The following is a 25,793-nucleotide window of genomic DNA, read 5'->3' as shown; positions in this document are numbered from 1 at the left end:
GACCTACGACAAGGTTCCAGGCTCCAGTGGGTGAACCTCTCCTAAAACCCGAGAGCAGGAACAGCTCTTACAAGAGCTAGTAGTTATGCCAGGGGAGTATAGCAAATCTTCAGCGTATAGCAATCCCCCAGTTTTGATCAGTTATCCAAACACCAGTCTCAACATGATGAAGGATAAAACAGGAACAGAGCCAGGCCCCAAGATTCAACAGGTCCAGTATTGGGTTGTGGTTGGACTGCCAGACTAACTCAGGTACTGACCGTATGGTCAGGAATCTGGTTAGTCTTCCCTGGGAGGAGGAGATGTGTGGCGAAACCAACCTCGCCACTGGGTTTTGGGGAGGCCTGTTTAAAAGCCTCTTGCCTCGGGATTATGGCCCTGTGGCAAACCCAGCCACTATATACGGTAATTCCTGTACGTATGATGTTAGGGCATATGGGTATACCACTTTAAAGAACCAAGCGTATATATGTTTGTGTAACTTGTCAGCTTGGGAGACAGTTGGGTGGATAGACAGAGGGGAGGAAAATGCTGGGTGTGTTCCATTGTCCCATTGTGCCATTGTCCCATTGTGTGTTTAAATAGTGATGTCTGTCCTGTTGTCTCCACATGTGTATTGGCAATTTCCCTTTGTCCTGAGAGATAATTGGATTACTTCTCGGTTGTCTCCGAGACAGAGAGGAGGAAACCATGATGCATTGTGGGGATGTGTTGTATCTGTCCTGTATTTGCAACAACTGTAATAAAAACCAGGCTGGGTGTGCCAGCACGTCAGACCACTGCTTGACCCTCAACACGGAGCCTTGTCTCGTTATTGGGGGGATTCCCTGTATGCTGTTAGAGACTGATTGCCAGGAGTGTAAGCTGATTGTATGCTTTTCCTGTTCGTCTGCTAGCAGCTATTCGCGAGGTTCCAGTTTGGAGTGCTATTTTGTATCCAGTTCGGGAGTTTGGTGTTTTGCAGTAGCTGTGCCTGTCTCTCAGAAAGGGGCATATCGCCTAAACGGATTTTAACCCCTTGTCTGCTGAAACGGTCCGTTACAGGGGCGTGCACTGTGAAGATCACTGTTAAAGGGCGTCTGCTATTAAAGGTATGGGTAATGTGGAGGTCACTGTTAAAGGGGTGGACACTGTGGGGGTCACTGTTAAAGGGGCGGGCACTGTGGAGGTCACTGTTAAAGGGGCCGGCACTGTGGAGGTCAATGTTAAAGGGGCAGACACTGTGGAGGTCACTGTTAAAGGGGCGGACACTGTGGAGGTCACTGTTAAAGGGGCGGACACTGTTAAAGGGGCGGGAAATGTGGAGGTCACTGCTAAAGGGACAGGCACTGTGGAGGTCACTGTTAAAGGGGGGGCCACTATGAAAGTCACTGTTAAAGGGGTGTTCAATGTTAAAGGGGCCGGCACTGTGGAGGTCAATGTTAAAGGGGCAGACACTGTGGAGGTCACTGTTAAAGGGCGGACACTGTGGAGGTCACTGTTAAAGGGGCGGGAAATGCGGAGGTCACTGTTAAAGGGACAGGCACTGTGGAGGTCACTGTTAAAGGGGGGGCCACTATGAAAGTCACTGTTAAAGGGGTGTTCAATGTTAAAGGGGCGGGCACTGTGGAGGTAACTGTTAAAGAAGCGGGCACTGATAAAGGGGCGGGCATTGTGGAGGTCACTTTTAAAGGGGCGGGCACTGTGAAGGTCACTGTTAAAGGGGCGGACACTGTGGAGGTCACTGTTAAAGTGGCAAGCACTGTGCAGGTCACTGTTAAAGATGCGGTCACTGTTAAAGGGGCAGGCACTATGGAGGTCACTGTTAAAGGGGCGGTCACTGTGGAGGTCAATGTTAAAGGGGCGGTCACTGTTGAGGTCAATGTTAAAGGGGCGGCCATTGTGGGGGTCACTGTTAAAGGGGCGGGCACTGTGCAGGCCACCGTTAAAGGGGCAGGCACTGTTAAAGGGACGGGCACTGTGGAGGTCACTGTTAAAGGGGCGGTTACTGTGGAGCTCTTAACAAGCTCTACCTTTAATGCTACTAGATGTAATCCTATAAGTGAGTGGTCCCCAAACTGTGGCTTGGGAGCCACATGTGGCTCTCGACCCTTTGCTGTGTGGCTCGCCATGGGAGTCCTGAGTTATGACCATATGTACTGGCAATTGACATTGTTGCAGACCTATCCTAGATTTACCACCAATGCCAATTTGGATGCTACAATACTGGTGATAAATTTCACACTGAAATATTTATCAGCAAAGATTGTAATTTCATGTTTTTTTGTTTCTTCACATTCAAAATTACTTTCCTTTTTCAATTGGCTGTTGCTCCCGACCATCATTGAAAGATGAATATGGCTTGCAATATACAAAAGGATGGGGACCTCCGCTATAAGTCAATGTTAAACCTTTTTAAAGACCTTGAGACATGATTTGGATAATAATTAGGCCAGCATCTCATATGCAGACAGCTGTTTTGGGGTGATTGCCCCTCAGCACCTTAAATGGCATGAAGAATATTATAGACCAGGCAATGCTCCTCTGAAATTCTGCTCTGCCACTATTGCCACCAGATGTAAGGCAGCTATCCAATACGTCAATGTTCGACCTTTTAAAAGACCTTGAGACATGACTTGGATAATAATTAAGCCAGCATCTCATCTACAGACACCGATTTCAAGATGATTGCCCCTCATCAGTGCAGAGCAGAGAGTATGTTACCTGGCTTATAAGACTCCTCATGACATTTAAGGCACTCTCCATAAGGAGATATTGTAGTCCTCGAATCCTGACCTAGGCCTCTCAGTTAAGCCAGTACTCTCTGCTATGCACTGATGAGGTGCAATCACCCTGAAACTGCTGTCTGCAGATGAGATACTGGCTTAATGTCATGTCTCACGGTGTTTTAAAAGGTTGAACATTGACTCATAGACCTTACATCTGGTAGCATTAGAGGCAGAGCCACCAGAAAAATTGATCCTTTTACATGTCTTTCTGATTCACATCTTTTAGCACTGGTTTATCTATTCTCTAGCTATAATAGCTCTACTGACTAGAGATACCGTGGAGGAGATATTTTACATAAAGAAGCTCTCATATGCTGCAATGTGTGGGACCTAGATTGAAAAGTAAGTCTGAACTTTTCTAGTTTTTCAAAACAGTAATAGCTTTTGCCATACCAATGGCTATCCTGCTGGGGAGAACAGAGTTATTCTTTATATGTGACTCAGCAATAAACATTACCATGTCACTGTGTGCATTGGCATTAACCTCTGCAGAAGTGAAACATAAGTAGTTGATTTCTACTTCAGATAACCAGAGGGTGTTATTCTAAAATGCCACCGTATTATAATTTTGCCTAAAGAGAACTTGTCACCATGAAAATGCAGTGCAATATGCAGACAGCATGTTATAGAGCAGGAGAAGCTGAACAGATTGGTATATAGTTTATGGGAAATTATTTAGTATAACCTGCATTTTATTCATTTAAATGTCTGCTTATTGTGAGCCTATTCCCTAATTGACAGCTATATCTGTTGTGAGACAGTGACAGGTCTCACGCAGCTTAGAGGAAAGGAAGGGGTGGATAGTGCGGTCCACACCCCTATTCCACCACAGGTGAGGCAAGCTGGAGATAATAAGGGCTGGCATAAAGCACCTCCCAGGGTGTCAGCAAGGGGGAAGTGTTGTCTTGGGACAGAGACTGTGACAGAGGCCTGGAGGCTCTGTGAGTGTGGTCTCAGCCAGGCAAGGCTGAGGGGCCACGAGGCTGGGTGGTAGCCTGGAGTTGGGGGACGTAGCGACGCCTGGGAGGGTCGCAGGGCCATAGTCAGGCAGACTACTGAACCCAAATCCCCCACAAGAAACAGTTAACTGGAGACAGTGGGCATACTGTGCTCTGTACAGCAAGGAGGCTGTGGGACATTTGGCTGACAAAGCCGCATGAGTTCACAAGGTGTGAACTCTGACCTAAGTGAGTCAGGAAACTTTGTGTTTAGTTAGAGCCTGGACGGGCGAGTGTTTATTATTTTGTCATTTTGTTGTTTCTGGTGTTGCACAATAAATGCAATGTTTGGACATTATATACGTGCCTGGTGAAGTAACCTGTGAGAATGACCCCCGGAGAAGAGCTAAACCCCCACAATGTATATGCAGTCATTCAGGGAAGGCTGTCAGTCATGAAGTATGACAGACCACATGTCTAAGTGACACTAAATCTTTTCCTATAAAACTATTCTGCTCATCCTGCGCTATAACAGATTGCACTGCATTTTCATGGTGACAGGTTTCCTTGTCATATCTTGTATTACCATTACTATCCTCTCATATTATAGGAATGCCTGGGCCATTGAAAATGTTCAGTTTACAAGTGATTTTTTCAAAGATGTGAAATATAAAGACAAATTTTTTGCATATCCAAAGACCTCAGTCAGTGCCTACTCCAGCTTAAATGCTATGTGCATCTTTGGTGGCAATTTTTTATTATTATTGCACTGTACTCATTTTGAGCTAAAAATCTTTTTTTTTCAATTGGTCTTTATTAAAAATGATGAGCTGTTTTCCATGCACAGCTTTGAGTTTATCTACTAGCATGATCTGTATTTTCTCTCTGCTCTGTCAGGCTGGGAGCTGATGGGCTCCTTATCTCTAGTGATGAGCGGCAGGTGCCATATTCGATTTCGACGAAATTCGCGAATATTCGATAGAATATTCGTTTTATATTCGTCGAAATCGAATATTCGTCATTATTCTTGTTATCGCGATTAATATGCGATTTAAATAATCGAATTTCGATTTTAACTTAAAGGCTACTCTCCTATTGAAATCGCAATTCGATTTTTTCAAGTTATAATAATCGAATTTCGATTTTAACTTAGCACTGCTATATGCCATATTAGGCTAACTAATATGGCATATAGCAGTGCTAAGTTAAAATCGAAATTCGATTATTATAACTTGAAAAAATCGAATTGCGATTTCAACGTAATTCTCAAATCCGACAGTACATTCTAGTATATGGAGTCGTTCCCATGGTGATAGGGACGCTCCATAAGCATGGAATATGGCTTCAATGGCTTGGTAGAATTAGCGAATTGACGAATATATTCGTTATATTCCACAAAACGAATATAACGAATGTATTCGTCATATTCCACAAAACGAATATAACGAATGTATTCGTCATATATCACAAAACGAAGATAACGAAGTATTCTGCATCTTCATTTTAGCTACATATTCATCAATTTCGCTAATTCTATCAATGATATAGGAAAGTTGACTATAGAGACAGCTAAGTATAATTCGCTATGCGATTATATGACTGCTCTTTTTTTATAAATAGTATAATTATAATAATTATCAGGTATTATAATTATTCTATTTATTTAAAAAAAAAGCAGTAATATAATCGCATAGCGAATTAAACTTAGCTGTCCAGTCAGTGCCCGTTGCCGCTTCTGCCGACTTCCATGCTCATGGAGCGTCCCCATCACCATGGGAACATCTCCATATACTAGAATGTACTGTCGGATTTGAGAATTACGTTGAAATCGCAATTCGATTTTTTCAAGTTATAATAATCGAATTTCGATTTTAACTTAGCACTGCTATATGCCATATTAGGCTAACTAATATGGCATATAGCAGTGCTAAGTTAAAATCGAAATTCGATTATTATAACTTGACATAATCGAATTGCGATTCCAACTTGGACCTGGTTTACTATATGGTTGGCTTCAATGGCTTGGTAGAATTAGCGAATTGACGAATATATTCGTTATATTCCACAAAACGAATATAACGAATGTATTCGTCATATTCCACAAAACGAAGATAACGAAGTATTCGTCATATTCCACAAAACGAAGATAACGAAGTATTCTGCATCTTCGTTTTAGCTACCTATTCATCAATTTCGCTAATTCTAGCAATGACTATAGAGACAGCTAAGTATAATTCGCTATGCGATTATATTACTGCTTTTTTTTAAAATAAATAGAATAATTATAATACCTGATAATTATTATAATTATACTATTTATAAAAAAAAGCAGTCATATAATCGCATAGCGAATTATACTTAGCTGTCTCTATAGTCAACTTTCCTATATCATTGCTAGAATTAGCGAAATTGATGAATAGGTAGCTAAAATGAAGATGCAGAATACTTCGTTATCTTCGTTTTGTGGAATATGACGAATACATTCGTTATATTCGTTTTGTGGAATATGACGAATACATTCGTTATATTCGTTTTGTGGAATATAACGAATATATTCGTCAATTCGCTAATTCTACCAAGCCATTGAAGCCATATTCCATGCTTATGGAGCGTCCCTATCACCATGGGAACGACTCCATATACTAGAATGTACTGTCGGATTTGAGAATTACGTTGAAATCGCAATTCGATTTTTTCAAGTTATAATAATCGAATTTCGATTTTAACTTAGCACTGCTATATGCCATATTAGGCTAACTAATATGGCATATAGCAGTGCTAAGTTAAAATCGAAATTCGATTATTATAACTTGAAAAAATCGAATTGCGATTTCAACGTAATTCTCAAATCCGACAGTACATTCTAGTATATGGAGATGTTCCCATGGTGATGGGGACGCTCCATGAGCATGGAAGTCGGCAGAAGCGGCAACGGGCACTGACTGGAGCAGCCAGGAAGCCAGGAATCCAAAGGACAGGTAAGAACAACTTTAGGGAAGTGGGAAAGAAAAAAATATAACAATAAAAAAAAAAAAAAAAAAAACGAATATTCGAAATATCGAATTTATAGCACTATATTCGAAATATTCGCGAATTAGCGAAGTGCCGATATTCGCGAAAAAAATTCGATTTTCGAATATTCGCGCTCAACACTACTTATCTCTGACCTTAAAGCTCATTTCTTATCTTACTGATAACAAGGTGGCTTAAATAAGTGTTTATAACCTTTTAGTAATTTAGAGATAAGGGATACTAGATGAGCAGCACAAAGTGAAATTGAAAGTATCATTCACACAGCTAGAAAAAACTGTTAACCTTTTGTGACAGAACGGCTCAATATGTTTAATAAAGATCAACTGAAAAAATTATTTTTAGCCCAAAATGAGTAAAATGCAATCATAAAAAAATTCTCCCCCTAAAGGTGTAAATAGCCTTTAAAGTTCGATCCCATGTATTGGATACTTATATTGGCTGTACAATTTAGGATACCTTTTCATTATGCCTTCAGAAAATCCATGCAAAATTGATCTTAAATGTCAAAAGTTAATGGTTAATGTTATAAAAGTGTTTCATGCACTACAGCATGTGACTTAAATAGAATGGAACAACCTAATGTACATATTAAATATAGATAAAAGATTGTATTTTCAGACAGTTTGCACAAGTAACAAAGTCAAAAATGTAGCGTTACCAACTTCTCAAACTCCAATTACCCAATAAGCACAATCTGAATACACTGATCATTTATAATATAAAATCCACCTAACAAACCTACTCTGACCCATCAAGACATGAAGGTGTCCTGTGGTATCTGTTGTAGTTTAATGGGAAACAAACCTTGTTATTTATACATTTTAAATCTCTGCTCTTTTTATGCTTAGAAGTAGAGTAGGAGCATACAAGTAGATTGACAGCTATCTGCATGACTAAGCATACATTGAATGCTGTCATGGAATCATAAGACCACCCACACGCTTTACTAAATATTTCCCCATAAAACGATATATCAATCTGCTCAGCTCCTCCTGTTCTATAACATAGTGCTTGCAAATTACACTGCATTTTCATGGTGACAGGTTCAATTTAGGCTGTAAGGTTGGGACTAAATGAATCTAACATTTTTTTTCTGTCACTTCCCAAAGAAGCTTGATCTAATTCATATCTGAAGAATTTGGAGGCAAAATCAACAGCTTTTCTTGCCATTATTAAGGCCTCTTTCACACTACCGTTTTTTGCGTTCCGTATATGGAACCATTCATTTCAATGGTTCCGCAAAAAAAATGAATGTACTCCGTATGCATTCCGTTTCCGTATTTCCGTTTTTCCGTTCCGTTGAAAGATAGAACATGTCCTATTATTGCCCGCAAATCACGTTCCGTGTCTCCATTCAAGTCAATGGGTCCGCAAAACAAAAAACGGAACACATACGGAAATGCATCTTTATGTCTTCCGTATCCGTTCCGTTTTTGCAGAACCATCTATTGAAAATGTTATGCCCAGCCCAATTTTTTCTATGCAATTACTGTATACTGTATATGCCATACGGAAAAACGGAACAGAAAAACAGAACGGAAACAAAAAAACGGAACAACGGATCCGTGAAAAACAGACCGCAAAACACTGAAATAGCCATACGGTAGTGTGAAAGAGGCCTAACTTGTATGTGAAGAGCGATTGGTGGTGCCCACACCAGAATCCTCCAATCACCACTTTGTGGGGCTCTATTCCCTGATATAAGTATGGGTCCCAGCGGTGGGACCAAAACCTATAAGACAATAGGGGCATATCCTAGCGATATGCCCCCATTGTATGAGATGAGACAACCCCTTTAAAGCAAAGAATGTTGGAGTACCCTAAGGAGTATACATCATGTTTACATGAGTCGTGCAGTGCTGCGTTACTGATGACCTGTCCTTAGAATAGGTCATCAATATCAGATTTGTGGGGGTCTGACTCCTGGCACTCACTGCCCGCCTCTACAAAGGAGATGATGTGCAGGCAATTTTTAAGCAGAAGTGCCGTTACCTCTTCAAACAGCTGATTTGCAGGGGTGCAGGGAGTTGGACCACTGCTGATCTGATATTGATGACCTATCCTGAGGATAGGTCCTCAATTGTAAATTCATGTATAACCCCTTTAACTACTTAAATGGGATGCTGGCCTGGTGCTTTGAAATCTCCACGCACATCCATGAGGACAGCTTTACTTCCTGATAGAGACCTGATTCATCAGTATACATCTGATTTACTTTTCCATAATAATGCTGTGTCACATGAGTAAACTGATTTAATGGAGTCAGAAGTATTGGGGGCCCTATATAAAATATATACTACAAATAGTAATGCTGTAGGGGTTAAAGCAGCCAATCAGATTTCATTTTGCAAGTACAGGTTAGGAAACAAGTATTTGATTGGTTACTATGGGCATTGCTAGTGCTTTTCTGCACAACCTGCTAAGCATGACCACTACCGTCTCTAGTGTCTGCTCAGCTGCATGCAGCGTGCACCACCCCTTCACAACCAAAGCTGCTGTGTGTGGATCATTCCAGCAGTGGTGACCACTTACCTAGGACAAAGGTAACTGGGATTTGTTCTGCATATCTGTCACAGTAAAGTGCTAGCTTTTCAAAATAACGTTTTTGAGTATCTGTAAGAAAAAATCTGCAGCAGAAGTAAGAAGGCTGTAAAGCTTCTGAAGGTAGATATTTTATTCACTGGTGATGATTATGTAAATAGGTACAAAAATGAGCATACATGGACGCAACATTCTTTTTGCTAAAGTGACAATTTGTCTGCCAAGAGCAAATAAAATGGCTACATACAAAATGGCAAATTTCTGTTACAAGTGGAAATAGTTACGTGTCCCAACTTATCATAGGGTCCATACCAGAATATGGTCTAATATACACATAGTACATACATACAGATACAGAAAAACAAATATACATACACAGATACAGAAATATATATAACTCTATCTATCTATCTATCTAAGCAGTGATTCACACCATAACCATTTCTTCAGTTAGGCTGAATGCACACGGCCGTGTTTCGCGGACGTGAACGGTCTGTGGTATGCCCACCTGGATTCCTGCTGACAGCAGAAGCGCATGGCTTCATTGGTTGCTATGATGCCGTGCGCTTCATGCCGCCGCTGCACTACAGTAATACACTCGTATAGATCACACGAGTGTATTACTGTAGTGCAGCGGCGGCATGAAGCGCACATGGCATCATAGCAACCAATGAAGCCATGCGCTCCTGCTGTCAGCAGGAATCCAGGTGGGCATACCACAGACCGCTCACGTCCGCGAAACACGGCCGTGTGCATTCAGCCTTAGGTCAGATACCAAGGAAGGTTTAAAGCCACTAGCTGGAATACATTGCTTCATTCTGCAGCCCTCTTGCAGCCACTACTGCTGTCCTGAGAGTTCTGGCTGGGTGCCTAGAGTGGGCTCCCATTACTGTAAACTCAAGTTGATATTAAAATACCTATTATAATGGTACAGTATAGTGTATTGATGCAATATGTTTGATCTATATGCTTTTAAAAGTAGTAGTTTTGGATCGCACCTGGTTTTTGTTCACAATCACTGATGGAAAACACTGACCAAAACACTGTGTGAATGAGGAATAATACTGATGATCTAGTTTGAGGTATGGGTCATGTATATTTAATTCCTGGAAAACGGCTTTAATCGCTTTTATTACACTTTCAGATAATAAAACACTTCAAAGAAAATGAACAACCTTAATAAAAAAAATCATAACAATTTTCCATAAAGATAAAAATGATAAGGGTGTGTGGGTGTGTGGGTGTGGGGGGCGCACAAGAAGTATAGAAAAGAAATTATCGAAAGGGGGAAAAAAAAGGAGGCTCCGGCTCACCCAGAGAAAACTAAAAAAAACTGTGACTGCTAAATCATAATAAAATTAGATTATTTGACCGATAATATATGTTTACCTTTAAATCAAGTTTATACTTTAACCATGTTGTTTTATAATTTTATGTTGAATTTTATTTATAACTTTTCATGTCATTACCTGTATTAAAAATAATCCTGATGGGGGGGCTCTTGTTACTGGCATATGATTGGGGGGCTCTTGTTACTGGCACATGATGGGGGGGGCCTCTTGTTACTGGCACATGATGGGGGGGCCCCTCTTGCTACTGGCACATGATAGGGGGGCCCTCTTGTTACTGGCACATGATGGGGGGCTCTTGTTACTGGCACATGATGGGGGGCTCTTTGTTACTGGCACATGATGGGGGCTCTTGTTACTGGCACATGATGGGGGGGCCCTCTTGTTACTGGCACATGATGGGGGGCCCTCTTGTTACTGACACATGATCTGGGGGCCCTCTTGTTACTGGCACATGATGGGGGGGTCTCGTTACTGGCATATGATGGGGGTGCTCTCGTTACTGGCACATGATGGGGGGCCCTCTTGTTACTGGCACATGATGGGGGCCCTCTCGTTACTGGCACATGATGAGGGGGCTCTCGTTACTGGCACATGATGGGGGGCCTCTCGTTACTGGCACATGATGGGGGGCCTCTCGTTACTGGCACATGATGGGGGGCCTCCCATTACTGGCACATGATGGGGGGCCTCTCGTTACTGGCACATGATGAGGGGCTCCTGTTACTGGCACATGATGGAGGGGGCCTCTTGTCACTGGCACATGATGGGGGTGCTCTTGTTCCTGGCACATGATTGGGGGGGCTATTGTTACTGGCACATGATTGTGGGGGCTCTTGTTACTGGCACATGATTGGGGGGGCTATTGTTACTGGCACATGATGGGGGGCCCTCTTGTTACTGGCACATGATGGGGTGCCCTCTCGTTACTGGCACATGATGGGGTGCCCTCTCGTTACTGGCACATGATGGGGGTCCCTCTTGTTACTGGCACATGATGGGGGGGCCCTCTTGTTACTGGCACATGATGGGGGGCCCTCTTGTTACTGGCACATGATGGGGGGCCCTCTTGTTACTGGCACATGATGGGGGGCCCTCTTGTCACTGGCACATGATGGGGGGCCCTCTTGTTACTGGCACATGATGGGGGGCTCTTGTTACAGGAACATGATTGGGGGGCATCGATGGGGGCACATTTTACTGGCACATTATTGGGGGTCATTTATGGGGGCACTATGTTGTGGAGAGGAGTACTATGGGGTCATCTAAGGGGGCACTAAGAAGGGGTATTTTATACTTGCAAATTATGGGGGACACTGAGGGCATCTACTGGGGCACTATATATGGGGCATTTTATACTGGTACATTATTAGTGCACTAGGAGGAAGGGGAGAGAGGAGCACTATTGGAGCATTTACTGGGGGCACTATATAGGGGTATTTTATACTGGCACATTATGGGGGCACTATGGGGACATTAGCTCAACTGTGGAGTGGCGTCCGAGATCCCCAAGGGCCAAGCAATTGTACGTTTTCATGTGAAATATGTTTGTTATACACATATAGCATGCACTGTGCCACACAATATACAGTATACCTCTACACTGTGTAGTCTGTTCTATAAGCACCATATGTGAAACCGCCGACACAGCCCAAAAAAGGTTAGTGTATGCATACTTTGCATACCTTTATAGATGTTATTCTTGCCTTTATGTCACTAAACAAAAAAAAAACAAAAAAAAAATGTATGGGGTCCAGTGTATAACAGGTGTGGCTGGGGGTGCGCTGTCCTCCTGGGCTGCAACACTTCTGCCCTGTGAGTTCATGCCTGCACCTTCTTTGAAACATACACATCCCATATGCGCTGTGGATGGGGATTGCGGTGCATGCACAGTCTCAGGTTCCTACAGACTCCACATTTGTGTACCGCAATCCCTATTCACCCATTCATGGCACATGCGCACTTCGCTGTCAAGTGAGCCGTTGGTGTCAACCAAAAGAGTGGGCGTGACTTCACATGGGAGAGGTGTTACGGTCTGGAGGGCACAGAGGACCTCCCTACCACACCTCTTTTAACACTCTGGGCCCCCATAAGTGTTTTACCTAAAACATTTTTTTTTTTAAGCTAAGTAAAGGCTAAAGAACAGATTCTATAAAGGTATGCAAAGTTTTGATACATCAATATCTATTCAGCTATGCTGTTGATTTTATATGCATAAAACATATGACAGATGCACTTTATTTGCGTTTTAATTTTCTATAAAGAAGGCCTATTAAAATCTTCAGCACCAGGCCCATGTTGCTCTTAATCCGGCCCTGCATAAAGCCTCATTCACACGTCACAATCACTGATGGAAATCGCTGACCAAAACACTCACATGTGAGACTAGAAATAAAAGAATAGGTTTCAGTATCTGGTTTTAATTAATAAGAAAAATGAGGTCATACATTCCCTTCAACCAGATCCAGAGGAACTGTAGCCCTATTATAACAACCTTAGACCCCAGGACCAGAAGTGAGCTATTCCAGGAACTGTAGAATTGAGTAAAGATTGAGCACAGCATAGAGCATCTTGTATATCAGTCTCCAAAGCAGACATTTTTAGGTGTACAGCAGAGCCCTCGTCTCCACATTGTTGGAAGCAAGCAGAAGAGGCTGAGGAAAGCATGGCATCACTTTATAAGGGTGGGTTCACACTAGCGTTATGGAGTCCGTTATGGCTTTCCGTTATAACGGAACATAACAGAATCCATAGGATGGAATGCAAAACTGAAGCCTTTAGAGGCATTCCGTTTTGCTCCGTCCTAATAGAAGTCTAGGGGAAAACATAACGGATCCGTATGGGTCCCGTTATGCAAGACGGAAAACAAAGTCCTGTGGACTTTGTTTTCCGTCTTGCATAACGGGAACCAGACGGATCCGTTTTAATTCTCATAGACTTCTATTAGGACGGAGAGTAAACAGAATGCCTTTTAAAGGCGTCCGTTTTGCATTCCGTCATAATGCAAGTCTATGGGCAGCAAAACAGATCCGTCCTTCCGTCTTATGGATTCCGTTATGTTCTGTTATAACCCTGTTATAACGGAAAGCCATAACGGACTCCATAACGCTAGTGTGAACGCACCCTAACTGGTAGTCTCTGTATTATAGGAAAGTCTTGTCCTATGGGGAAAGGTTTTAATGATATTTCCTCAATGAAATCATTAGGTAATTGAGGCTGTAATTTTGCATGTTTTTCTTATAACTAGTTCAACAAGGTGATGATGATGACAACAATAATTCCTAGTTTACCATTGTTGAAGCAGAGGAAGTTGAAAAAAATACTGTATAGCATTGGTCTATTGGCGTGAAAATCCCTCCAGAGCCCATGTGCTAATCAGACTCGATCAACTCAACCAAGTAGTCATATAAATGCAATAACTGGAAATCATGACTTAATGTGTTCACCATCTGCTCTGCTCCATGTAATATTAGAAACTATCATGGCATTGTCCACATAGTGTGCAGCATTGAGTATGGCTGACACATGACTGTCACTGTAAGAAATGTGCCAGTCAGGATAACTGACATAGCTTGGGAACGCCACTGTGAGCCCTGCAAGCTCACACATGCCTACTAACTGTAAAGGAATATTACGCAATAGTAGAGACATGAAAGATGGAAAATATGGACCTATTTCTGCCTAACAAATATGTGATCAAATAGATTTCTAGGGGTCCAGCAAACCACTGCAGATATGTCCTGCAAGGAAGGAACTAAATGACCACAGGCTCACTTATAGTTCCCATATATTGCTAATTAGAACAGTTGGAAGGGCACAGTGCTCAGGTATGTTTATACCGTAACGACGTGTCCAAGGCAAATCTGCAGTACATTTTAATCAGTGGTGGTAATCTGCCGCTGAAATTCAGATTTCTGCTGTAAACGTTTCAGATGTGAGAGAGTTCTCAAAGATATTGACACCCCTAAATCATTCCAAATAATAATGCTGACAACTCATTGTCCCCACACTAAGACCTTATGGTACCCATAGAGTACTGCCACTATTTCTAACTCCTGTAACTAGAAGAAAAGCTTCATAGTGTTACCAGCACAGTAATAATGCCGTGTGCAGGACAATGCCAGACTTTCTAAATTCTGGACAGTATTTTGTCATGTGGTTAGCTAGTCAGGAGCTGAACTATAATGTGAAAGCTGTGGCTGTGTCCACATATACTGTACTGTGGAGGCTCCAATAGGAACCTCCATCACAAATTACATAATAAAATCTGGGCAAAATGCTCAGCTATTTTGTAGTGTAAAATTAAAGACACCATGAGGACAATTGAAACGATTCAATTAAAGGAGTTGCCTGAGTTATAAGACAACTCTCCCATTGCCACCAAATGCAATAAAATAACATCAGATCACATACTCGTCACTTAGTCCCCCACCATTTCCAGTGCAGCAGCTCTGGTCCTCACCTCCAGCCTCTGCTTACAGGCAGGGCCGTCTTTAATATTGATTGGACCCTGGGCAAAAATTTACTTGGGCCCCCTGGATCCCGCCCTCTCACACCTTAGCAGGCAATCACGCCCTCCACCACAACACACACACAAAAAATCCACACACTTGGTAGAGTACAGTAAATGACTGTAAATGCTTCCAGTTCTGAAGACTCCAGCAGGCTCAGGATCAGTGCTCTGGGCAGCTGGGCTCAGGCTGGAAGTGGGCACCGCTCTGCAGCAAGGAGACCAGGGCTCGGCTCACCCTAGTGTTACAGTGCACCCCAGCCCCTACAGTATAGCACCCCACACTATACAGTACCCCACAGTATATAGTAGAGCAGTATAGCAGCCCACAGTATACAGCACCCACAGTATACAACACCTCAGAGTATACAGTAGAGCAGTATAGCAACCCAAACTATACACAATACAGCCCCCCACACTATACAATAAAACAGTATAGCACTCCACAATATACAGCACCCACAATATACAGCCCCCCACAGTATACAGCCCCCACAGTATATAGTAAAGCAGTATAGCACTCCACAATATACAGCACCCACAGTATACAGCCCACCACAGTATACAGCCCCCCACAGTATACAGTACAGCAGTATAGCACTCCACAAAATACAGCACCCACAGTATACAGCACCCCACTATACAGTAGTTTACAGTATATTAACATAACAGCCCCTGTCACCTTTTTCTGATGTAATCTTCACAAAGAAAGGCTCCACAGTTAAGGCAAACTTCTACAGCAACACTCCTGGTCGAAAGGACCTTGATGACCTCATAGCCATGTGATCAGTAATATTGCTAGGTTACTGGTCACATGGTGATGATGTCATCTAAGGTCCTAGAGAATCACAGCTCTCACAGTACGCTGCCTGGAGTGCCGGCAGGCATGGCATGGCAGCACCCCCTGTGTAGCTAACAGCCTGATACCCGGGGCAGTGGCTAGCAGGGCTCAAGAGGCAGCTGCCTTAGGACCCCCAGGAGCAACTGGGCCCGGGGCAGCTGCCCCTTTTGCCCGTTGTTAAAGACGGCCCTGCTTACAGGATATAGTGGTGTCAAAGTTGTATAGTATACTTTACCACTGCAATCGGTCACTGTCCTCAGCTGTCTAGTGCCATATTCTGCTGAGGCCAGTGATTGGCTGCAATGGTCATGTGCTGCATCTGCTACGTCACTGCTGCAGTCTGTAAACAGTCAAATCGGACGTGAGGACCGGAGCGCACTGCTGGAAACGGCAGTGGATCTAGTGGGTAAGTATATGTTCTTTTATTATTTTGTCACATTTGGTTTTCTCAAAACTCAGACAACCCCTTTAAAGTGAATAGGATCTGTTGGGTGCTCACAGTTACAGGCACTAATTAAGGATATTAAAAATAAGATATACTAGACAGTTGAGAATGACAAGTTGATAAACTTTATTTTTGGGTGGAGAGGTAAGCATAAATTACTATCACGATTATATACTAGATTAGGTGAATTACTAAATGAAGGTTTAGCACACACTAGTAAGGTTAAGTGGGAACGGGATATAGGCCCGATGACCATAGAGCAATGGTACAGACTTTGTAATAACTCTAAATTTACTTGGAATCCATCATGTAAAGTAACCCAATTTTTGTTGCTTCATCGATTATATCCCACACCTAGATGGTTGCATAAGTTGAATACTACTACATCTATGGTCTGTCCCAGATGTGGAATTTTAAAAGCAGATATTACCCATATGTAGTGGAGTTGCTAAAAGAGCTCACCATTCTGAGATTATAGGAGATATATATCTATGTAAATGAGAAAAATGTATCATGTTATGCATATTAGGAGATATACCACAAAAGGTTGAAGGGATAAAAGCACAAATGATATATAAATGTTTTTCTATGCCCGCTTGCTTATGGCAAGAAGATAGATGCGCCCTGAGATTCCAACAATTCAGGAATAGATATCTGTTAAGAATATGAATAGATCTATGGAGAAGTGGTGGTATAATAGACAAAATAAAATCCAGAAACAAAAGGTATTATGGAAGGCCTGGGAGAACTGTATAATCTCTAAGTATAAAAAAAAGTTTTGGTGTAAAAAGGTGAGAAGTGGAATAAAAGGGGAAATGATTACTTATTATGTTTGAAGGGAAAAAGGAGATGATTGTAAAAAGACAAGGTTTTTTTTCCCCTTTCTTTCCTGAACTGTCCCGGGGAGGGGGGCGGCATGATAGGGGTGGAGGGAGAGGGATTCTTTTTTGGGGGGGTTAGGAAGAGGATAATTAAAATAAAGAAAAACAGAAATGTATTTAATGAAGAATTGTACATGTAAAGATTATGGGGAAAAAAACACACAAACAGGACGTGAGGACCAGACTGCACTGCTGGTAACGGCCCGTCCCTACGATAGAGCCTGTTGCCGATAGAGAAATCGGCCCAGTTCTCCAAGAACCCAAACCCCTCCTTCCTACACCGGTTCTTGAGCCACTTGTTAATTTCCCTAATCTCCCTCTGCCTTTCTTGTGTGGCTCGTGGTACAGGTAGTATTTCAGAAAATACTACCTTTGAGGTCCTTGCCCTAAGCTTTTGACCTAAATCCCTGAAATCATTTTTAAGGACTCTCCACCTACCTCTAACTTTGTCATTGGTTCTGATATGGACCATGACCGCTGGATCTTCTCCAGCCCCTCCCAGTAATCTGTCAACCCGATCCGCGATGTGTCGAACTCTAGCGCCAGGAAGACAGCACACTGTTCGGCGATCACGGTCTTTGTGACAGATTGCCCTATATGTTCCCCTAATAATGGACTCTCCCACCTGGTTGGCCTGCCCTGCTCTCCTGGTTCCCTGCTTACTGGAGCTGACATTCCCCTGACTGGCAGAGGAAGTGTCCGGCTGCAGCAGTGCCGTCCCTGGACTGACATCCCCCTCATCTGCCAAACGTGCAAACTTGTTGGGGTGTGTCAGATCAGGGCTAGCCTGCCTGGCACTCTTCCCTCTACCCTGCTTTCTAACTGTTACCCAGCTAGCTACCTCACTTTCCTCAGCCTCCTCTCTGTCACCCTCCCCCTCATCTACCCCAAAGAGTGCTTGCTCGGTGAGAAGCAAACTCTTTTGCAAATTGTCAATGCCTCTCAGTGTTGCAACTTGCCAGTTTAGAGACTCGATTTGCGATTCCAAATGGGTAGTTTGCTCACATCTTGAACAAAGATATACACCCTCGAACGGCTGTTCCAGGACTGCATACATCATACAAGATGTGCACTGGACTGCGTTGTCAATTGTGCAACACATACTAAATGGGGATTACACCACAAAAGCGAAAAATACAATATAATGTAGTAAAAAGAAACTGGCTAATTGCAGTCCTCCACTGAAGTCCCTGAATCTAAAGTCACTTAATCTTAAGTCACACACTTACACAACCACGAGTCGTAGTCAAACTTGCGTTATAGATCTGCTTATATATATATAAATGAAGCTCACTACACCAGCCTGGTTTGTTTTCCCTCTGGATTCAAAAAGCATATGAGTATATGTTCTTTTATTATTTTATCACATTTGGGGCACTGGAGAAGTTTTCGGAAAACTCAGACAACCCCTTTAACCTGTTACGGACACATGACGTACTGGTACAGCATGTTGATCCGGTACTTAAGGACACACGACGTACCGGTACATCATGTATAGTTCTGATCACCACCGCCCGGTGGGCACCTTGGGTCAATATGGGTCAATGGGTCAATATGCCGGGGGGTCCTGTGACACGCCACACCCCCCCCCCCCCCCGTGTCAGTGATCGCAGCGGTTTGCTGCGTTTCCGGGTTATTCAGGTCTCTGGGGACTGATAACCCGGAACAGGATGGTGGTCGGTGGTGTGATAATACACCACCAATCACCATCCTGCAATCCTGAGAGGCGATGTGACATCACCTCTCAGGATCGCCTCTCATTGGTCGGCTGCAGGGGCGGGCAGTTCAAATTACTGCAGCGCTCCTCTCTTCCTCCTTTTCAGTCCGGGAGCCGAGGAGAGAAGGAGCTCTGTGTTTCGGAACTCAGAGCCATCACCCACATCTGTTTAGAGATCATCATCTAGCACCCCATCTGTGCCCCAGCACCCCCATCTGTGCACCCAGGTATTTAGGGAAAGGTTAGGTTAGGCAGGGATATTCAGGGAAAGTTAGTGAGAAAAAACAAACAAATTTTTGTTGCATCACCCTAAATCGGGTGACTGGGGTCCACAGCACAGCTGTGTGACCCTAGACCCCCCCCCCCCAGGGTGCTGCAGCTTGCCCCCCTGCCCCCCTCCCCACAACTTTTTTTGGGGCACAAGCAGTTTTTAGTTTTTTTTTCCTGTGTACGCTGATTGTGGCCGGCACTCTTAGCTTCCGGCCACTGTTAGCGCATCGCACACCCCACCGCTGATCAACTTCGTACGGTTGATCAGCGATTTCGATTATTTTATTTTTTTACATTTTTTGCCCTTTTTTTAGTTATTTTTTTTTATTGTCTGTTAGGTTTAGCGAACACCCGTGCCCCCACACACACGCACACCAAATAAAGTTTATCACGCACACACACACTCCCCTATTGGCCCGCCGGATGTTTTCAGCCGAGGAGGCATACGCCCAGCTTGCCTCCGAGAGCCCCAGTGAGGATGAGGATGACCCCACTTTCCTTTTGTCATCCACGTCCTCCTCTTCATCTAGCGATGGTGATGAGCCCCCATAGCGGTAGAGATGCTGCCAGGCAGAGCAAGGGGACCACCATGCTAGGGACCCTGTGGCCCACACAGGCATTACTGGAGTGGGGACGTCCTCTACCAGACCCCACTTTACAGTACGGCCATTACACGCTCCCGGTTTGATGCCATCCGGAAATGCCTGCATTATTCAGATAATGCAGCATGTCCCCCCCAAGGTGTTCCTGCCTATGACCGCCTGTGCAAAATCAGGTCGGTCATCGATCACTTTGGGGCCAAATTTGTATAGGCCTATGTACCTGGAAGGGAGGTCGCGGTTGATGAGTCTCTCATTGCTTTCAAGGGGAGACTCCTTTTCCGCCAGTATGTTCCCTCTAAGTGGTTGAGGTATACTGTGAAGCTGTACAAACTTTGTGAGAGTACCTCAGGGTACACTTACAAGTTTTGTGTGTACGAGGGGCGAGATTCCCGTATTCAACCCCCAAAATGTCTCCACACTCTGGGAAACTTGTGTGGGACATTATGTACCCACTGCTAGATAAGGGTTACCAACTGTACGTGGATAACTTTTATACATCGCCACCAGATCCACGTCCGCTTGTGGGACCGTGCGGAAACATCAACGCGGCCTCTCTACCCACCCCCTTCAGGTACCTATCCCCAGGGGTGAGACCTGTGCCCTTACCGGTTTAAACCTGTTGCTGGTCAGATATAAGGACAAGAGGGATGTCCTTGTACTATCCACAATTCATGGTAATGGCATCACCCCTGTCCCTGTGCGAGGTACCGCGGCAACGGTATCGACTACAATCGGTATATGGGAGGAGTTGATCTCTCTGATCAAGTCCTCAAGCCATATAATGCCATGCACAAAACCCAGGCATGGTACAAAAAAGTTGCGGTCTACTTGGTACAGGTTGCCTTGTACAACTCTTTTGTGCTGTTCCAGAGCGCTGGCAACACAGGGACATTCCTTCAGTTCTATGAAGCAGTCCTCAAGGACCTGATCTTTTCTGCATGGGAAAGAGCAGGCCGGAGTACCTCGGGAACTGGAGGCGGCTGGATCATCCCTGGCCAACACTTTTCAGGTGTGGTCCACCATACTGGAAAGAAGGGACGGACCCTAAAAAGGTGCAGAGTGTGTCACAGGAGGGGGATACAGAAGGACACCACTACTCGGTGTGACACGTGTCCCAATCATCCGGGCCTCCGCAGTATTGGTTGCTTCAGGGAGTACCACACTTCCATGGAGTACTAAATTTATATCCCAATTTAGCCACTGACTGTCACCACCAGACATCTGAGAAGCTCTGACAGACGTCCTTCAGAACCTCCTTCTTGAGGTTCGTTTTGTTTTGCTTTCATTCTCTCATCTCGTTAGCCTCTCTCAGCTGTCATGTAGTTGCACTGATTGCATCCCTTTAAATCCCTTCCCATACTGCATCACTTTGCGGTTTATATTCCTTCCTGGAGTGTGTGCATGCTGATCCTACTACTGAGTCTTCTACAGATAAGTTTTGTTCATTCATTTGTGTTTTCCTGTTTGCTGGATCCCAGGTGACCCTGACTCCCTCCGTATCAAGTGTAGGGAGCCGGTGGTCATGTCCCCTCACTATTATAGGGTGTTCAGGTGTTATACAGTCGAGGTATGAGGATATGCAATCATCTACCATTGAGATTTTCGCATAGGCTGAGCAGTTAGGGAGAGAGCCAGGTCTGCCTTTTGTTCCTTACTTTTGGATCCAGTCAGTCGGATCTTCATTTTGTGTCTTCTTGTTTTCTGTACACCTTCCGTGACACTGACAATCGGATAAAAAAAACTATGGTTGTCAGACTTGAGACACTAAAACTTAAAAAAAAAAAATATTTAAAAAAATATTATTGTGTAAAACTAAAATAAATAAAAAAAGTAGACATATAGGTATCGCCGCATCCGTAAGAATCTGCTCTATAAAATACCCCCAACCCCCAATCTGGTCACAAAAATAAAAACGGTGCAAAAAAAGTTTTTTTTGTCACCTTACATCACAAAAATTGTAATAGCAAGCGATCAAAAAGTCATATGCCCCCCAAAATAGGGCCATTAAAACCATCCTATCATCCTGCAAAAAATTAGCCCCTACCTAAGATAATCGGCAAAAAATAAAATAAAATGAATACTCTTAGACTATACAGATACTAAAATATTATTATTTTTTTTAATAAAAAGATAAAATAGTGTAAAACATAAATAAATTAATAATAAGACATTTTAGGTATCGCCGCGTCCATAAGAATCTGCTCAATAAAAATACCCCATGACCTAACCCCTCAGATGAACACGGTCAGAAAAATTTAATAAAAACGGTGCCAAAACAGCAATTATTTTTCAAATTTTCAATTTTAATCAGTTTATTTCCAGTAACAAAGCAAGGGTTAACAGCCAAACAAAACTTAATAATTATTACCCTGATTCAGCAGTTTACAGAAACACCCCATATGAGGTCGTACACTGCTGTATGACCAAACGGCAGGGCGCAGAAGGAAAGGAACGCCGTATGGTTTCTGGAAGGCAGATTTTGATGGCCTTTTTTTTGGGCACCATGTCCCATTTGAAGCCCACCTGATGCACCCCTAGAGTAGAAACTCCATAAAAGCGACCCCATCTAAGAAACTACACCCCTCAAGGTATTTAAAACTGATTTTACAACCTTAATTAACCCTTTAGGTGTTCCTCAACAGTTTATGGCAAATGGAGATGAAATTTCGAAATTTATATTTTTGGTAACCTTGCCTCACAAAAATGTAATATAGAGCAACCAAAAATCATATGTACCCTAAAAATAGTCATAACAAAACTGCCACCTTATCCCATAGTTTCTAAAATGGGGTCACTTTTATGGAGTTTCTACTCTAGGGGCGCATCAGGGGGGCTTCAAATGGGACATTGTGTAAATAAACCAGTCCAGCAAAATCTGCCTTCCAAAAACCCCACAGCGCACCTTTCCCTCTACGCCCTACCGTGTGCCCGTACAGTAGTTTACGGCCACATATGGGGTGTTTCTGCAAACTACAGAATCGGGGCAATTAATATAGCATTTTGTTTTTGCTGTTAACCCTTGCTTTGTTACTGGAAAAAATGGATTAAAATGGAAAATTTGCCAAAAAATCTAAATTCTGAAATGTTATCTCCATTTGCCATTAACTCTTGTGGAACACCTAAAGGATTAACGACGTTTGTAAAATCAGTTTTGAATACCTTGACGGGTGTAGTTTCTAGAATGGGGTAATATTTTAGTGGTTTCTATTATGTAAGCTTCACAAAGTGACTTCAGACCTGGTCCCTAAAAATTGGGTTTTTGAAAATTTCAGAAAAATTTCAAGATTTGCTTCTAAACTTCTAAGCCTTGTAACGTCCCCAAAACTAAAATATCATTCCCAAAATGATCCAAACATGAGGAGGAAAATAAGAAAAAAAATATTTTGAACCAAAAGGTGTGCTTTTGGTGGACTTTGAACTAATGGTAACCTGTGAATGACACTATTATGGGGGTCTGTGGATGGCCCTGTTAGTGGGGGTCTGTGGATGGCACTGTTATGGGGGTCTGTGGATGGCACTGTTATAGGCGTCTGTGGGTGGCACTGTTATGGGGGTCTGTGGCCTACACTGTTGGGGGCGTCTGTGGCTGACACTCTTATGGGGGCATCTGTGGCTGACACTCTTATGGGGGCGTCTGTGGCTGACACTGGTTTGGGGGCATCTGTGGCTGACACTGTTATGGGGGCGTCTGTGGCTGACACTGTTATGGGGGCGTCTGTGGCTGACACTGTTATTGGGGCGTCTGTGGCTGACACTGTTATGGGGGCATCTGTGGATGGCACTGTTATGGGGCCATCTGTGGATGGCATGACACTGCTATGGGGGGATCTGTGGATGACAGATATAGCATCTTATGCTAATTGACAACCACAGATCCCCCCCCCATAGCAGTGTCATGCCATCCACAGACTCCCCTATAACAGTGTCAGCCACAGACCCCCATAAAAGTGTCAGCTACAGACCCCCATAACAGTGCCATCCACAGACCCCCATAACAGTGCCATCCACAGACCCCCATAACAGTGCCATCCACAGACCCCCATAATAGTGTCATTTACAGGTTACCATTAGTTCAAAGCCCACCAAAAGCACACCTTTTGGTTAAAAATATTTTTTTTCTTATTTTCCTCCTCAAAAACCTAGGTGCGTCTTATGGGCCGGTGTGTATTATAGGGCGAAAAATACGGTAATAACAATTTTTGGAGGTATTACTATGTATTATAGAAGTAGAGAAATTGAAACTTGGAAATTTGCTAATTTTTCCCAAATTTTGGTAAATTTTGTATTTTTTTTTTACCAGTGTCATGAGGTACAATATGTGACGAAAAAACAATCTCAGAAAGGCCTGGATAAGTCAAAGCGTTTAAAAGTTATCACCACTTAAAGTGACACTGGTCAGATTTGCAAAAAATGGCCTGGTCCTTAAGGTGAAATATCGCTGTGTCCTTAAGGAGTTGACCTCTTCAGGACACAAGGCGAACAGGTACGCCCTTATGTCCTGGTACTTAAGGACACAGGGCGTACCTCGGAAGCCGGTGGCTGCTCAAATCATTGAGCAGGCACCTCGGCTAAATGCGATTGCCGCAAACCGCAGGTCAATTCAGACCTGCGGTTTGCGGCTTTTTATTGTGCGGGCGGCAGCGCGATGCCTTCCTGAGGCATCTGCGCTGCCTTCCGGTGATGAGCCTGTGAGATCCAACCCCCTGGATCTTACAGGCCGGAAGCTGTATGAGTAATACTCACTGTATTACTCATACAGCCAATGCATTCCAATACAGAAGTATTGGAATGCATTGTAAAGGATCAGATCCCAAAAGTTAAAGTCCCAAAGTTGGACAAAAAATAAAGTGAAAAAAAAAGTTGAAAAAAAAGTTTTCCCCCCAAAAATTTAAAGTTTCAAGTAAAAAAAAGCAAAAGAATTAATTTTCTCCAAATAAAGTAAAAAATAGACATATCGTGCGTACCGACCGGCTCTATGAACATATCGAATGACCTAACCCCTCAGATGAACACCGTAAAAAAAATAAAAAATAAAAACTGTGCTAAATAAACCATTTTTTGTCACCTTACATCACAAAAAGTACAACAGCAAGCGATCAAAAAGGTGTAAGCCCACCAAAACAGTACCAATCTAACCGTCACCTCATCCTGCAAAAAATTAGCCCCTACCTGAGACAATCACCCAAAAAATAAAAAAAACTATGGCTCAGAATATGTAGACACTAATATCACATGACCTAACCCCTCAGATGAACACCGTAAAAAAAAAAAGGTGTAAAAAAAGCAAATTTATCATCTTACATCACAAAAAGTGTAATAGCAAGCGATCAAAAAGTCATATGCACTCCAAAATAGTGCCAATCAAACCGTCATCTCATCCCGCAAAAAATGAGACCCTAAGATAATCGCCCAAAAACTGAAAAAACTATGGCTCTCAGAATATGGAGACACTAAAACATGATTTTTTTTTGTTTCAAAAAAGATATTATTGTGTAAAACTTACATAAATAAAAAAAAGTATACATATTAGGTATCGCCGCGTTCATAACAAGTTACTCTATAAAAATATCACATGACCTAACCCCTCAGGTGAACACCGTAAAAAAAAGCCATTTCTTGTCATCTTACATCACAAAAAGTGTAATAGCAAGACTATGGAGACACTAAAACATGTTTATTTTTGTTTCAAAAATGAAATCATTGTGTAAAACTTACATAAATAAATAAATAAATTGTATACATATTAGGTATCGTCGCGTCCGTGACAACCTGCTCTATAAAAATACCACATGATCTAACCTGTCAGATGAATGTTGTAAATAACAAAAAAAAGACGGTGCCAAAACAGCTATTTCTTGTTACCTTGCCTCACAAAAAGTGTAATATAGAGCAACCAAA

The 25,793-nt window shown here is 42.9% G+C and overlaps 1 protein-coding gene across 4 annotated transcripts in view; it reads right to left on the bottom strand.

The window, feature by feature from the left end:
* Positions 1-25,793, bottom strand: part of BEST3 (bestrophin 3) — a 69,762-nt gene that overhangs the window by 27,058 nt on the left and 16,911 nt on the right. For 3 of the 4 annotated variants that reach the window (XM_044277154.1, XM_044277153.1, XM_044277155.1), the window contains one exon: positions 9,272-9,366. The exons of the other annotated variant lie outside the window; for it this stretch is intronic. In XM_044277154.1, coding sequence (XP_044133089.1) covers positions 9,272-9,366 — 95 coding nt within the window. The remainder of the gene's footprint in view (positions 1-9,271; positions 9,367-25,793) is intronic. 4 annotated transcript variants of the gene reach the window in all.

This window comes from Bufo gargarizans, chromosome 2 (assembly GCF_014858855.1).
Source record: "Bufo gargarizans isolate SCDJY-AF-19 chromosome 2, ASM1485885v1, whole genome shotgun sequence".
NCBI classification, from domain to species: Eukaryota; Metazoa; Chordata; class Amphibia; order Anura; family Bufonidae; genus Bufo; species Bufo gargarizans.
The sequence above is the reverse complement of the archived record's forward strand: the minus strand, read 5'-3'. Positions and strand labels throughout refer to the sequence as shown.